The sequence below is a fragment of the Carlito syrichta genome, unplaced genomic scaffold (genome assembly GCF_000164805.1).
Source record: "Carlito syrichta isolate Samal-C Ts95f unplaced genomic scaffold, Tarsius_syrichta-2.0.1 Scaffold311719, whole genome shotgun sequence".
Lineage (NCBI taxonomy): Eukaryota > Metazoa > Chordata > Mammalia > Primates > Tarsiidae > Carlito > Carlito syrichta.
In genome coordinates, this window is record NW_007255815.1 from 405330 (window position 1) to 423085 (window position 17756).

Here is a 17756-nt window from a genome sequence, read left to right on the forward strand (position 1 = left end):
TTCCTTCTCAGCCTTCCAAGTAGCTGGAATTACAGGCATGCGCTACCACGCCCGGCTGATTTTTTTATTTATTGTAGAGATGAGGTCTCGCTGCCCAGGCAGGTCTCGAACCCGCAGGCTCAGGCAATCCACTCACCTCAGCCTCCCAAAGGCGTGGGATTACAGGCTGAGCCACCGAGCCCGGCTTGTGTTGGGTTTTAAACATCATGTTTAATTATTATTTTCTGGCATTATCAATTTGATTTTTTCTCCATTTTATTCGTAGACAAAAATCAAATAGACTGGAATATTGAAGAATTGAGAGGAAATAAAATGGGGCCCCTCTAAATCTTTTCCTGGCACTCCTAATTGTTAAATTTTATTTAGCTCCAAAATTAATACCATTGATAAATTCATAATTTTTCAAAATGAGAAGAATCCACTCTCCCACATGTAGGCATTTGAATTTCAAATAGAATTTTTAGTAACTTAATTCTTGTACTAGCTTTCTGAAGGCCATGAAAAGAAGCTTACTGACTTTTTCTTCTGTCTTGTCACTATAACTTTTAAACCCAGTTTATTTTACTAATTTTTTTTTTAGGTTCTATTTTACTTGTTTAGAGCTGAGGTTTTGCTATGTTGCATAGGCTGGAGTGCAATGGCTATTCACAAGCCTGATCATGGTGTACTTACAGTCCTAAACTCCTGGGCTCAAGTAGTCCTTCTGCTTTAGCCTCCCCAGTAGCTAGGACTACAGGCAGGCACTACCTCGCCCAGCTTAAATGCATACTTTAAATATACTTTAGTATATTCTCAAACCATATTAATGATGAAACTAATTTTTAAGATTTCCAAAATAATTATTTTTGGAGTAATACCAAAATTTAAAAGTTTTAAGTAAGGATAGTCATGAGATAATACATGATTTTTATAAACCTGAATTTGTAAATTAGAAACAGACTTAGCAGACTTGTGTATTAACTGATCTTTCTACAGGTTCTCAGTTATCTCAAAAGGTTTATAATTTTCTTGTTTAGATGTCTTTGCTAATTACATTTTCCAAATACATTTCTATGTCTGTAAGTAGCCCAAGGTTGGAAAAACAACAACAACAATAAAGTTCTTAGTATCAACTATAAAGGCTGATACACAATACTTTTAAGATACTTTTTGTTCATTTTTAATGATATATTAAAACGATTCCACTTAAATACGTATTTTCTTTTTGTATTGAATGTTACAGTTATAAGTGCATAGTATGCTTAGTTCTAATCTATGACTTTTGCCAGATAATGTTCCTTAGCTTGAATACATAGTATTGTGCACGATAAGATTGATGTTATCTACAAAGCTTACTATAGGTCCTGAGTACTATATACCTAAATATCAATAATATACTACAAGAGAGAAAAATTCCCTTATAAAATTTCTTTTAAAGTGTAATTTATGAAGTATTAAAAAGAAAATTTTATGAGATAGAATGAATATTTAACCATAACAATATGAGTGAATAATAACAGTTTACTATTTACTATTTTAATTACTAATTTTTTCTGTTTAAAATTTAGATGCATTTTGGTTGATATATGCATCTGAAACTGTTATTTTCTATAAACGAATCTTAGGCACATTACTGAAATTCTTTAGCTATTAATTTTTTAATCTATAATTTGAAACAGACTCAGTAATCCCTATTTTTGCTTCCAAATCTTATTAACAAGTCATGTTGAATATTCGAAGAGAAAATGCCATTCTTGGAAAAGTTTTATTGTGTTTTATCTATAAGACCTCTAGGGGGCACCAAAAGATCTAATTGCAGGCATTGCCTTGTAGATTCTAGCAGGTATTGATCTAATTTTTGCAATCTAACAGGTGTGTGGAGAACTACGCTACCAGCTGAATAAAACCAAAATGGAGAAGGATGAGGCAGAAAAGGAGCACAGGGAGTACAGAACAAAAACTAACAGGGATCTTGAAATTAAAGATCAGGTAAGAGATGACACAGGCATAACTATAATTCTTTCTGAAGTTGATGTGGTTTTATTCCTAAGCTATTTATTTTTATTGTCTCTAACTAATGGAATGATCCAGTTTATACTGTTAAAAGAATTTCTTTTATAGTGCCTAAAATTATCACCTTTTACATGAAATGGTGAGAATACAGCAGCATGCATATAAAATTCCAATCTGACAGGTCATAAATATACATTTGGATATGTGTATCTATTACTTACAAAAGTAAAAAAATGTTCTAATGCACAGTTTGAACCTAAAATATACATACATAAAGTTCTTGAAACATGCCAACTTGAATCCAATTTTAAATGAAAAAGTTTAAAATTCGTAAGATGAGATGAGTTGATATGTAAATATGTCAATCAAATTGATTGTTGGCAGAGTGAAACCAGTTTTAACTAAGATAACCATGAATACGTTTGCTCATGAAGCCTAAATACAGTGACATTAGAAATGGTGGGGGGAAGAGCTGCTTACTTCAATTTCAGTTTGAACAGATGTTTTATGTTATATCTTTGTTGAGATCAAGTAGATACTCCAATTTTAATTGACAACATGGATACGGTTTTTAAAGAGGCAGTTCTAATAGATTGACTTTTGATTTTCTATTTTTATGTCCTATTAGTACAGGACCTGGAAAGTTTTTAGACTTTATATTCAACAAAAGCATGTTGGTTAATCTAGTTAATTAAAATAATAAGATTGAGTCCTTAGTGTCAATATTTTAAAGAAATTGTTTCAGAATTTACAAGTAGGTAGCTGTAAGTAAATGTTTTTCAAATTCTAGTTCAACGCTTTTAATCATACTTTCAACATATTTTCCTTCTCAATCCAGTCAACTCTTTATGACAATTGGGAAAAGGATTGAAAATGAAAGTGATAATGAAATTTAGTACAAAAAGTTTTTCAAGTCTTAACTAAAATCCCTAGTACTAAATTAAAATCCTGACAACTAAAGTAAAATTCTGCTTTTGTACCACTATATTCAAAGTGTTATAACAGGTTTTTAATTTTCAGAAGATTTTTCATTATTAACATGTGCAAATAATGAAACTATTTTATTTCATCCAGTTGGGGGCGTGCCTGATAGTGGAATGGGAAATCCTTTCTGTCAGGGGCTGAAGGCCTAGAACAACTAAGTAAATCACAGATAAATGTTCTTTCCTGATGCATTATTATTTTTCTTTAAAAGGTATCATATTGGCATACTCACTAGCATTATTAAATGCTTTTTGTATTATTCTATGGCATTCTGCCACCATAATATTTTGGACTAACTAGAAAAATATAATCAGGAGTCTCTGAGTTAAAGTTCTATGATAACATTCTAGAGGAAAAAAAATAGGAACAATAATCGTATAATATCACTGGTAAATGAATAACTTGTTTAGAAGTATTTTGCAATAGTAGAAGTCTTTGCAATATTAAATTTCATTTTAATATAACTGTATGGAGTCTAAAGTTGCAGCATTTTTAAAGGAGCAGTTTTCATTTGTAAACATTTCCTGATAATAATAGTTAAATATAAACGGTTGTCATAGTAATTTTTAGTGATAAGTTTTTAGATAGAGATGTGCCTTTTTAGAGGATTATAACGTTAGGAATAAAACCTCTGAACTGTTACAAGATGTTTGCGATGTGATGTGCTTGTTACCATTTTTTCTTGGACAGAATGTGAGGAAATCTTATAGGTACTCTTTGTAACTATTATGTATTGAACAGACAGTTTCAAAAAAGAAAGTAGTGGTGTCTCATTCCATGGATGATTTGGAGTAGCAAAGCAGCAATTGTTCTTTGGTCTTTCAGCCATGACCTGACCTTCTGTCTGTAAGACCAAAGAGCTACTTTGCTTGGCCACCATCTGCACTCAAGAGAGAAATTTACATTTAACTTTTAAAAGCTGGGCATTTATCTGCAATACCTACAATAATATAAAGTATATTAAAAATTTAAAGTGTTATATATCTTGCAATTTAGCATCACAAGAGGATTTTCTCTAGGTTAGCAAACAAGGTGTTCTTCATAATATAGTCATTTTATTCATATTTTGGTTAATCTGACCATTTGATACATTTTTAAAGTAGGTGGGAAACTGTGAGATTGGAATGTGGTGAGAACAAGAGCTTTTTTGATGTATACAAAATAGGGCAAATGGTTGACCACCTAAATAATTTTCCTTGTGACCTGAGCCTTGACTCTGGCATAATTAGAAGGAAAGGTTAGGAGAGTAACAATGGCAGTCTCTTCCACCCACTTTCTTCTTTTCTTCTTTATATTGTGTCAGAAACCGATGGGCAGATTATCCTTCCCATCGACTCCTTTGTATCTCTTCAGCTTACAGAATTCCTGTCAGCCCCAGAGGATGCTTCTTGCACCAAAAAAAAAAGGCATTTGGTATAGAGGAGGAGAATGAAAAATCTGTGCCTTGATTTTTATTAGAAATTTTTGTAGGCAGTAGGCACACACGCACATACACATACACATATACACACGCATACATATACATACACTTCGGCATGGGAATTTAAAAATATATATGGGGGTTAAATTATATATGATGAATCCCCACATTGCCATCACCTACGTTTATCATTTTGCTAACCCTATTTCATCTCTCTCACATTTTTTTCTCTCAACTCCTGTCTTCATTGCTGCCTTCGTTATCTTTTTTTGTCATCTTTTTCGTCTTCTCTTCACCTTCCTCTTCTTCTCTGTCTCTTCTCCTTTTGCTGAAGTTTTTAAAATGCATCTCAAACATTATATTATTTTGCCCATAAATACTCATGTGCATCTACGATCTTTTACACAATCACTGTTATTATCATTCCTAACAGTAGTAACAATAATTCTTTAATCTCACATAAGACCCAGCCTGTGTTCAAATGTCTTTATCTCAAAAAATGTTTGTCTTCCACAGTTTGTTTATTCAAATCAGGAAAACAATTTTTTAAATGTTGCAATGTTTGATATTGCCCTCTTTAATAGGAAAAAAAAGAAATCTTAGTAAAATTGTATCTTTCTTTGTATGTTGTCTATTTAATTTCATAATAATGTTTTGATTGTGCTTTATATTTATAAAATGGCTTGCCATCATTCTAAAGAAATATGAATTAATCCTGTAGTAAACTCTTTGAGGGAAATGACTACCCTACAGCATTCCTGATCATCATATTCCAAAAGGAGCTCCTTAGATTCTGAAACTCCAAACACGTAATTAATTTCCAAGTCTTGTATTTAAGATTTAGGAATGCTGCAGGAACCCCGGTATTACAAGGGTTAGCTGACCTGAAATGAGTGATGCATACGTGGAATTCTCTTTGTCAACTTCCATTTTGGTAGATGAATCTCAGAAGATGATTCTTTGTAGTGTAGACTAAGGTCCAGTACCAAGTGAAAATACAGGACCTTTGTTCAGAGAGCAGGAAAGAAAGGATATTAAAAAACTAAAATATAAAACTTTTTCCTTTCTTCTTCAATCTTTTTCTGTCTCTTTCTCTGACCACTCATGGTGGTTTTTTTTTATTTATAATTTGATGTCAGATTTCTTCAGCACAGAGTACTCATGGGGCAGTGCAGACAACACAGGTGCTCCTTGACCTGTATTGGGCATGCACATGTGGCCCATCAACTTCTGGTTTCTCCCTTCCTATAGCCACAGGACCTATACACCATGATGCCCCAGCATGGAGTGTGGCGGTCATTCTCCCATCCCAAGGAGGTCAGACAGGTGACCCCCAAGAAATTGCAACTTCCACACTGGAACACACTTGGTACTCAGATCAGGGTGGGTAAAAGCTTCTACAATGAATCTCCTGAGTGTGCTGTGGTACTGCTAGCTTGGTGCAGGGAGAGTCACCTCAGTCCTGTCCTGAGATGCCAGGGATGAGCATGCTTAACCCAACCCTCCATACTCATGTACAAGATCCTGATGGGGACAAAGGACAACAGCAGAACACACACCACCCACCACCACCACCACTACCCCCAACACACACACACTGATATGACCTGGTCCCAGCCTGGGTAAAGGGAAGCAACAGTAGCAAGGCATGAACAGGAAAGAGGAAGCTGGAGGAAGACACACTTCTAAGAACTACCCCAGCACTACAAAAAGACAGGAAAGACAAGACCACATACTGCAGAACAGGCTCCATTGTTCTATCAGACTGTGCTTACAAAACACAAATTCTATGATAAAATGATAAAGAATTTCAAGACATTGACCACAGAGCATTAAACTGCAAGCGCCAGGCCCTTCTAAACAGGACCCATATGACTACACTGATACATGTCTGTGAAACTACCATGACCACAGGGGTAGGCAAACAGAGACTTGGTATGCTAATGTACATATATACACTCCCATTTACATATACTGGCATGTATGCATATTCAACATGCCCATGTTATCCTGTATCCAGAAAAAAGTGTTAGCCAACTAAGGTGCACAGGCCAGATCTGGCCTGCTGCATGTTTTTACAAATAAAGTTTTTTTAGAACACAGCCACACCCATTTGTTTATATTTTGCCTAATGCTACTTTCCTGCTACAGCAGCAGTGTTGAGGAGTTGTGGCAGAGACCATGTAGCCCACAAAGCCTGAAATATTTACTATCTGACCCTCTACAGAAAAAGTTGCCGAACTCTTTGAGTATAGAAAAAAATACTTTATTTTTAAATTTCCTCTGCTAGCCAGGTGTGGTGGCTCATACCTGTATTCCCAGCACTTTGGGGGGGGGGGGGGCGAAGCAGGAGGATTGCTTAATTTCAGGAGTTTGAACCCATCCTGAAAAACATGGCAAGACCTTGTCTCTACAAAAATAAAATAAGGTTGAGTGTAGTGGCTTGTCCCTGTAACTCCAGCACTTTGGGAGGCAGAGACAAGTGGATTGCCTGAGCCCCGGGGTTCGAGACCAGCCTGGGCAAGTTGCTGATACCTTGTCTCTACAATAAATCAAAAAATTAGCTAGGCATGGTGGTGCATACCTGTCGTTCCAGCTACTTGGAAGGTTGAGGTAGATGGATGCCTGAGCCCAGCAAGTTAAGGCTGCAGTAGCCATGAGTGTGCCACTAAACTCCAACCTGGGTGACAGAGTGAGACTCTGACTCAAAAAAATAAATGAAATGAAATAAAATAATCTAAAATAAAATAGCCATGCATGGTGACACATGCCTGTAGTTCCAGCTACTTGGGAGGCTGAGGCAGAAAAATTGCCTGACTAGGAGGCAGAAGCTATGGTGCATTGTGAGCATGTCACTACACTCCAGCCTGGGTGACAGAGTGAGGCTCCAATTCAGAAAAAAAATGCAAAGCTTTTTTTTATATTTACAGTTTTGTTTTTAGGTTGTTATCAATTTTATTTTTCTGAGGTAGGAAGACTGATATATAAAGCTTTTTTTTTCTTGTCCTTATTGTGTAAGTTATAACTTTGGAGTCATGGCTACTAGTGAGTAGGAAACACTGAAGTTCAAAATGACCTTAATGGAGTAATCAAAGCAAATATTTAGGGTGGAGAACATATACAAAAGAAATACATCAGGAAATTTTGGCCGAAAAAATTAGGGTAAGCAAGGATTTGAGGGTTGCTTATATCTACAGCAGTATGAGTCAGCATTTGGATACTGACATTAAGGATGGAGTATATCAACATAGGAATTAGTTCCTAAATTCAAGTGACTTAATTAGACTGTTGAAAGAAGTGCATCTATTTTTGTATGGCTTTGTGTAGGGATGAGAGGGAGCCCTGCAAGTCCTAAAAGCCAGTCCTATTTAAGGCAAGAGAATTATAAAAACAATAAAGAAAAGTAAAGAATTGTACCTTTCTACTTAGAAAAAACTGAAACATTGCTTCATTGTCTTCAAGGATTTGACAGATTATTTCAAGGAGAAAGTTAAATACCTGATTTGAATCTTCAATATGGAAAGAACAAGAACAAAGCGATTTAATTAAGAACTAGAAATCACAATAGCCTGAAATAAGAATTTTTTGACAGTAAGAAGATTGAAATAATTTGCTGCAACAAGCTATGGAACTTTTTTTGTTGAAAATTTTAGTTTTAAATAGTAGCAACAATGTGATTTACCTAAAGACCCAACTAATGAACCTCAGAGGTCCACTGTCTTCTGCTTGATTTTGGAAATGTCTTAGAAATACACCACCATATCTGTTAAAAGTGGATAACAGCAGTGTTAGTCTTTTCTACTTGAAACCTAGCACCTATAGATTAAAGTAAAATTTTGTTCAGTTCTATTCTCTGCTTTGTGTCTGTAAAGCTATGTACTCTCTTCAGAAGGCTTCTGGGGAATATGCTAAGATAATGGATGACTTCTTGAGAGCCAGACTTCAGAGACTTATCCAACTACCACCTGCAGTCTCACTTCTCTCTCTCTAAAAAATGACTGGGAGAGGGGCCATTTGGGCATGCCTTTGGCACATGTAATCACTCGGTCCTGGTGATGACAGAGTTGCTCTCCAGTATTCTTTACACCCTCTCTCCGTCTGTAGGCTTAGCACTTCCTGGTCCCTGCTTCTCACCAAGACAACAACAGTTCCAGAGGGCTTGGCTTATCCAGACCAGTATACTAGATACTGTTGGGGGCAGGGGGTAATGACTAGAAGAGCCAGGTCCTGCCCTTAGGGAGTTTATATTCTAGTTGAGGAGTCAGAGTACACATTTGAACATGCCTTAAGAATACTTGCAAAGCAGCATATCGACAAGTGCAAATTAATGTAGTGTGAACTTCATGCTGGCTACAGCCCATGAGAGGGAGAATCTGGTTCCATGTGTGTGATGCAATAAAGCTTTTTTTATAGCATCTTCTCTAAGTATGCCCTAAAGCATTGTTCAGCATACTTAGATAAATTTGTGTTCTTATCACAGCCTAACCAAGAATTCTGAGAAAATTCTTCAGTCTCACGTATGTCTAATAAATCAGCCTCTTTTGTTCTTGTCCTGGGTAATGCTTGAATGGGACAAATAGGATTTATTAGATTCTCCAAATAATTTCAAATATTTCCATTTAATAAAAGTCTTTATTGATTGAACTTATTATTGTTCTAAAACACCACACCAATTACTATCTTCATTTTAAATCATTATATTGGTAAAGTCACAAAATTAGCAGTAAAATTCAATTTTTTTCACAAAGGAACAGTTCCAATTCAATCTGGTGAATAATACCAAGGTGAAGATCCTTGGAGAATTAGCATAAGTAACTTTGAAAATGATTTGAGCAGTTGTTCTCTGGCAGTATCTATAAATACTGTGTATTAAAGTCATATGCTCAAAAAAGAGTCTATAAATTTTTGTCATTTGATTTTCCAACAAAGATGATATGCTTTTCACCATAATAATTTATTTTAAAAAATAAAATGTATAAGCAAGAAAAAAAATCTATCCCAAAATATCAATTTACTGCTATTTAGAAGCAAAAGATACAAACAGGAAACAAAACAAGCTCTTTTAGAAATAATATGCCTTAGGGGATAAGCATTTAGAAATGCATGTTTGCCTTTGGATAGGAATATACAACTGTAAACTGAACTCCAAGAATCTTTCTGTGTTTTAAGACAGGGGTCCCCAACTCCCAGGCTGTGGACTGGTACCAGTCTGTGGACTGATAGGAACCAGGCTGCACAGCAAGAGATGAGCGGCGGATGAGCAGAGCTTGCTTTCTGTCAGATCAGTGGTGGCATTAGATTCTCATAGGAGCCCGAGCCCTATTGTGAACTGCACATGTGAGGGGGATCTAGGTTGCTTACTTCTTATGCGAATCTAATGCTTAAGGATCCCTCTCACCCTTCCGTGGAAAAATTATCTTCCACAAAACCAGTACCTAATACCAAAAAAGTTGGGAACTGTTGTTTTAAGGAACTCGTAAGGTTCATCTACTAGCCGTAAACAAATACAAATTTTGCTATATTTTCAATTTCAGTGGATGATACATATTTTGACTCTAAAAATTTTTTTACATACTGTAAAAGTTGATTTACCAGACCAATCTACCAACTTTGTAGAGTGTCTTCTCAGGTACCAAGTCTGTGGTTCTGGTAGTTACCAGGTGGCAACAGTTCTTTGAATGTGTCCATACTGACCCACAAACTGAGATGCATTAGACATAAGACAGCTCCATATGTTTTTTTTTTAATAGTTCAGGTATATTAGTACCAATATTCAGTATGAATATTACTAATTACTACATGTGTATACATTTTAAAACAATGTTTATTGTATAAACATAAGCACATTAACAGAAACCAATAATTGTATCACCAAACACAGCAAATTTTTTTTTTTCTGTTTTACCTTCAACTTTTTGCCTATATGCATATATAATAATTGCAAGCAGTAAACATAGCCTAGATATAATCTTGATATTTGCTTTTTCACTTAACATTATCTTAAGCGTTTTCTGTGTTGCTCCTTATTCTTCAAAGTGATCATTTGCATATACTTTTAAAGGATAATTATAGATCTTGAAGAGAACATCCACTGTTTCAGATTTAGAGTCCTTTTGCCCTAAACTTTGCATGTTGCCTGAATTCTATAGTCGTACATTGTGTGCACTGTACTGGCCTAGAGTGAATTTCTGTTGGAAGGGAGTGTGTAAGACAGGTATGCAAATAAGTATATGTCAAAAAGAACATAGTAATTTTCAGCAAACTACTTTCCCTGACTTAGGACAGGGAAAGATGACAACCTTACGTGGTGGTTAGGATGTTGCCCAGCATAGATAAGAAAGGAAGGCATTTGGTTCAGTCAACATGGCAGTTTGAGCAAAGAAATTGGGGTAAGAAAGGAAGGTGCATTCAAGGAACATATGTGTCTGTTGATTCCACAGGATTTTGTATAGCTGACATCAATGTTTCAAGTGCCACTTCTCTGTCTTCTGTAACACTTGGAATCTCAGTATTATTACCTACTTATACTATACTGTGTGCCCTCCAGCCAAGCACAGAAGTTATATTATTTTGGGGGAACGTTTGCATTTGGTTTTCATTTCCTTTGTAGTATTTTCTATGTAGTGGGAAAATTTTAAGATTTTCAAATTTCAGCACATAAAATGTCATTTTATTAACAGTGATAGAATCGATTAGCATTAGTTTTTTAGAAATAAAGATTTGACAGTTATCTTAATGACTTATGGAGGATTACCACACGACTTGTGATGAAAGGCGAATCACAGAATATGCAGGCAACTACTTTACCTGAGGATCATGAATCCAAAGACTTGACATCTTGATTTGGCTTTTCAGCAAACCTCTCAGAACCTTGGTTTCTTTCCCAGGGAAGTGGAACACTTGGACAAGTGATAGCTAAGGTTTTCTCTAGCTCTAAACTCTTATATTTTTAGAAACATATAGGAATTGTTTCTCAACTCCTCTTAATTATGAATTAAGTATTAATACAATCAGTAAAAATTACATGGAGTCTTGAGTTTTATTTCTTATTTTCCATTATTCGCCCTTATTTTATAAAAATGGCACTGCTGTTAAGATTGTAAAAATGTATTTTTACTGCCATCAGCAATTTTCAGTATTTTCATTATGATTAGTAATAAAACAATAAAATGTCTAGTCTTTTGACAGTTAAGTTGAATTACAAGAAAGACATCATTTAATTTGCAATAAGGATTAAATCTCCACTCTGAAATAAAATTTCAGTTTTACTGGAAAGATTTTAGCACTAGCAAACTATCAAAGGTAGTATTTTGGGGGAGTAACCAACTTTTGCAAAAACCTGTGAAGTTATATATCCTTGGCCAGAGTTTCTTACGTATGTGAACTCGTGATCATCAGAAATATATCGGTGGATTCCTGCTTGAGAAACATAGCATTAATAGTTATTGCTTTCACTTTCTGTTTTTACCTGGTTCCCTCATTGATGCAACTATGGAGTGAAATGCTGTGGCAGTTCTGGACACAGATGACCGAGGATATGATTATATTAACTTTTTGTTTTGGAGGGTTTTTTTTTTTCTTTTTGAGTTGAAGTCTCACTCTGTCACCCAGGCTGGAGTGCAGTGGCATGATCACAGATTACCACAGACTTCACCTCTTGGGCTCAGGCATGTACAACCATACCCAGCTAATCACTGATTTTTTGTAGAGGTGAGGTCTTGCTGTGATACCTAGGCTGGTCTCAAACTCCTCGACCCAAGCAATCCTCCTGCCTCAACCTCCAAAGTGCTGGGATTACAGGCATGAGTGTTTTGCAGTTTTTATTTAAAAAAAAAAAATCAAAATGAAAGTTTTAAAAATGTTGAATTATCGTAGAGATTTCATATCCCTGGTATATTTCTCTAACAGACACTGGAGTCCAGTGTGAGACAGACTGCCCTAGACAGAAATTCTAGATATAACTCTAGGCTGCTCATGATTGTTAATAAGTTACAAGGTGTTTAGATTTTCACATTACTCTCCTCAACAGATGGCCAAGTTAATTTAACCCTTTTGGGTGTTAACATCTGTACTTAAGTGAATTAGCACTAACATTTAGGGAAAAGACAAGAAAGCTGCAGGGTCTTTATTTCTGGCCTGCCTTCTGCCGTCCCTGAGAATTTCTGGAATGGGAATGTAGACTTACAACTGAAGTTCTGATGGCTTCCCCCCTCCCTCTCTATGTCCTTGGTAATAAATCATGTGAGTGGTGGCATTAGCTTGTCTTTGTGAGTCAAGTTGTTATTGAAAGTTCCCATTAGGGGCAACCCCTTTGGGTCCCCTCCTACTGTGGGAGCTTCTCTGTCCTCTCAGTAAATTCTGCTTTCTCACTTAAAAAAGAAAAAGAAAAGAAAAGAAAGTTGTCATTAGAATATGAGAGAATGCTCATGTCTTTTTAGAGAGCAGCAGACAAGGAAAAAGAGAAGGTAAAAATAAACTTTTAGGGAGATCTTAAAAAGATGGAAGAAAAAGGATTGTTCTACTTGAAATATTGCCCCATGACTGCAAGTGCTACCTTTATTATTACTCTTCTTTAGCTTACTAACACTATTCTGCATAGAAACCTGAATTCACTAATACTGAGAGGTGTTTGCATTCGAAACGTCAGGTTGTTGTTTTCAACTAGTCTCTACAACTTAGTTTATCAGAAGACTAGGACTGTCACAGGGTCAGTGTTTCTTTCCTAATTTACTTAAGATCCACTATGTATGTAGTGATTTAAGCCATACAATAGTTTATATTACAAGAACCAGGCACGTTTTAGTTTAAAGGAGGACTCAACACAGACTAATGGAGGGGTCAAATATCTATTTATACCTATATTTTAAAATCTATATGTGGATATATCTTTCTATATATCTTATTAATCTGTTACCTGAATATGGCTTACTGATGATTTTTCTTGAGCAGAGCCTGAGGTTTGAAGTATCTAAATGCTGAGTTTAGACTTACTTCAATGGCCAAGAAAGCAATAAGGACCCTAGAATTGTCCTAGCTATAAAAACAAGAAGAGAGAAGAAAAGTAGATGAAAAAGTAGCTGGAAAACTGGATACCCACAAGCAAAAGAATTAAGTTGAGTTTCCACCTTATACCATAGACAAACGTGAATTCAAAATAGATAAAGACCTGCATATGACAGCTAAACTTACAAAAACTCTTAGAAGAAAACATAAGCATAAATCTTCTTGACCTTGAATTAGGCAATGGTTTCTTAGACATGACACCAAATGCACAAGAAACAATAGAAAAAAACAGATAAATTGGATACCAACAAAATTTAAAGCTTTTGAGCTTCAAAGGATCCTATCACCATTCTTATTCAACATAGTACTGGAAGTCCCTAGCCAGAGCAATCAAGCAAGAGAAAAAAATTTCCAAAAAGGAAAAGAGGAAGTTAAATTTATCTCTTTTCACAGATGATATGAATATATATATAATGCTTCCACCGAAAGACTCCTAGCACTCATAAACAACTTGAGTAAGGTCTTGGGATACAAAATCAATGCTCAAAAATAAGCTTATTTCTATACAACAATGTTCAAGCTGAGAACCAAATCAAGAACATAATCTCATTTACAATAGCCAAAACAAATTAAAATACTCTGGAATATAACCAAAGGGGTGAAACATCTCTACAAAAAGAACTATGAAGCATTACCTAAAGAAATCAAAACTCCCAGCACTTTGGGAGGCTGAGGTGACAGGATTGCCTGAGCCCACGGTTTGGAGACCAGCCCGGGCAACTTGGCAAGACGTCATTTGTACAATAAATCAAAAAATTAGCCTGTAGTTCCGGCTGCTTGGAAGGCTGAGGCTGAAGGATCACTTGAGCCCAGCAGGTCGATGCTGGGGTGACTGTGAGCATGTTACTGCACTCCAGCTTGGGCAATGGAGTGAGACTCCAATTCAAAAAAATAAAATAAAATAAAATAAACCAAAGCTAACACAGACAAATGGAAAAAACATTGCATGCTCATGGATTGGAAGAATTATATTGTTATTGTTAAAATGTCTATGATGCTTAAAGCAATCTATAGATTGAATGCAGTCCCTATCAAATTATCAGCATTGTTTTATATAAGTATTAAGTATTAAATAATACCTAAATTCATATGGAAGCAAAAAAGAACCCAAATAGCCAAAGCAATCCTAAGCAAAAAAAAAAAAAAAAAGGAAGCATCATATTGCTAAACTTCAAACTTTACTACAATAACCAAAACAACATGGCATGGTACAAAAAGGACAGGTAGACCAATAGGACAGAATAGAAAACCCAGGAATAAAACCACTGTCTTACAACCATCTCATCTTTGACAAAGTCAACAAAAACAAACACTGGGGAAAGGGTACCCTATCTTAATATACATTGATGGGAAAACTGGCTAAGCATATGCAGAAGAATGAAGCTGGACCCTGTCCTCTTACCATATACAAAAATTAACTCAAGATAGGCTAATGACTAAAATGTAAGACCTCAAACTATAAAAATCCTAGAATAAAGCATAGGAAACACTCTCTTCTGGACATCAGCCTAAGCAGTGGATTCATGACCAAGGCTTTAAAAGCAGATGCAGCAAAAAACAAAATTGATAAATGATACCTAATCAAACCAAAGAACTTCTGCACAGCAAAAGAAACCTTCGACAGCATTAATAGACAACCTACAGAATGGAGAAAATATTTGCAAACTATGCATCCAGCAAAGGACTAATATCTAAAATCTATAAAGAACTCAAGTGAGAAGGAAAAAAACACAATTTCATTAAAAAGTGAGCAAAGGACATGAACAGGCACTTCTCAAAGAAGGGCGTAGAAACAGCCAACAAACATACCAAAAAACCCTCAGCATCAGTAACCATCAGAGAAATGTATATAAAAACCACAGTGAGATACTATCTCTTTATGTTTGTCACAGCACTATTCTCAATAGCATAAGCATGGAACCCACCTAGGTGCCCAGCAACGGTGGACTAAAGAAATGTAGTACATATACACCATGGAACCCTACACAGCCATAAAAAGGACAAAATCATGTCCTTTGCAGCCAGATTGATGCAGCTAGAGAACTTAATGCTAAGCAGATTATCGCAGAAACAAACTCAATACCACATATTATCACTTGTAAGTGGGACCTATACACTGAATACGCATGAGCATAAGGATAGGAATAGAGAGCAGGGACCCCTAAAGTGGGTAGTGGGGTAAGGATGTAAGGGTTGCAAAATCATCCATTGGGTACCATGCCTACCACCTGGGTGACAGGTTCAACAGAAATCGGCCGATCGTGTCCTTTAAAAAAAAAAAAATTAGGCCAGGTTCAGTGGCTCAGTCTGTAATCCCAGCACTTTGGGAGGTCGAGACAAGTGGATTGCCTGAGCCTGTGAGTTTGAGACCAACCTGGGAAACGTGGTGAGACCTCTCTCTACAATAAAATTTAAAAAACATTAGCCAGGTGCAGTAGTAGCACGCGCCTATAGTTCCGGATACTTGGAAGGTTGAGGTGGAAGGATCGCCAGAGCCCAACAGGTTGACGCTGGGGTGGTCGTGAGCGTGCCCCTGCACTACAGAATGGGTGATGGAGTGAGACTCCAACTCAAAGAAAAATAAAAAATAAAAGAACACTATCAAGAAAATGAAAAGACTCCTCACAGTATGGGAGAAATTCTTTTTGTAAATCCTATCTCTGATAAGAGACTGGTATCTAGGATATACAAAGTATGCTTACAATTTAAACATAAAAATACACTCCATTTTTAAAATGGGCAAAATATCAGACGAGACATTTTTTCAAAGAAGAGATACAAATGGTGAATAAGCACATGAAAAGATGCTCAACATCATTAGCTCTCAGAGAACTGCAAACCGAAACCAAAATGACTAGGATGACTATAACAACAGCAGCAACAAGGCAGATAATAACAAGTGTTGATGTGAATGTGGAGAAATTGGAACCCTGATACATTGCTGGTAGGACTGTAAAGTGATACAGTCTGGAAAACATTCTGGTAGTTTCCCAAGATGTTCAACATTAGAGTTATCATACGACCCAACAATTTTCCTCTTAGGTCTGTATCCAAGAAATCAATATGTCCACACAAAAACCTGTAGATGAGTGTCCATTGCAGCATTATTCATAACACCTCAAAATTAGCAGCAACATAAATGTCTGTGTCTTATCAACTGGTGAACGGATAAGTGAGATGTCATAAATATAAACATATATATGACGGCAGTGAAAAAGAATAAGGTAATGATACATTCTGCAACATGGATGATCCTTGCTAAGTGAAAGAAGCTGGTCAGAGAAGACAGCATATCCTATAATTCCATTTACATGAAATGTCTAGGATAGGCAAATCTACAGAGAAAGAAAGATTAGTGATTTCCCGGGGCTGAAGGAATGGGGTCAAATGGGAGTGACTGCTAGTAGGTACAGTATTTCTTTTGGAGGGTAAAATGTTCGAAAATGGATTGTGATGATAGTTGTACAACTCTGAATATACTAAAAACCATTAACTATATGCTTTAAACGGATGAATTCTAAGGTATGAGAAGTATGACAATCAAACTTTTATTTTAGAAAAATGTGTTCTACTATGATAGTCATACATTAGCCTAGTCTAGAGGGAGTAGAGAGTGGGAAGTAAAGACAATTCAGGCAAAGGGGACAGAATTGGCCAAGGCATTGTTCCATGTACTTCCAGAGGGCAAAAGGAGGTACAACAGGTGAAGAGGGAAAGACAGAAAACTGAAATGAAATGTACGTTTCAGAAGTGGCTGTAAAGTACTTGAAGTCAGGGTCCATATCTTACCTTCATTGGTCTCTAGTTCTTGGCACAGAGAAGGCTTACTACAAATATTTATCTGTTGATTGAATGAATGAATGAATGCATAGTGAACTAAAGAATGAACCTTAACTAATTAGCAAAAGTGCCTGGCCTGGATGACTGATCTTCTCACTCCCAGTTCATTCTTTGTTGTGGTATGCCAGGCAGAACATTTTATTAATAGAATCAAGATGAAAATAGCTGCTTTTAAAATGGTATTCATATTAAGCAATCACATATATATTTGTTGAAAATGTTTGATGAGTCTTTTGTATAGCCATTCTAATAAGTGTATAATGTTATCTCATTGCGGCTTCAATTTGCATTTCCCTAGTGATGAATGGCATTAAACATCCTTTGAAGTGCTTATTTACTGTCGCTATATCTCCTTTATATAAATAAATACACACACGCACACACGTACACACATACCCACTGCTGCCTTCTAGTTCAAGACACTACCATCTTCACCTGTCTTGTAACAGTAACTGGC

At 36.0% G+C, this 17756-nt stretch overlaps 1 protein-coding gene across 1 annotated transcript in view; it reads left to right on the plus strand.

Moving 5' to 3' along the window:
* The window catches only part of SDCCAG8 (serologically defined colon cancer antigen 8), a 236607-nt gene that overhangs the window by 73133 nt on the left and 145718 nt on the right, over window positions 1-17756 (plus strand). Inside the window, exon 12 of the mRNA XM_008068997.2 lies at window positions 1852-1968. Within this exon, the coding sequence (XP_008067188.1) occupies window positions 1852-1968 (117 nt within the window). The remainder of the gene's footprint in view (window positions 1-1851; window positions 1969-17756) is intronic.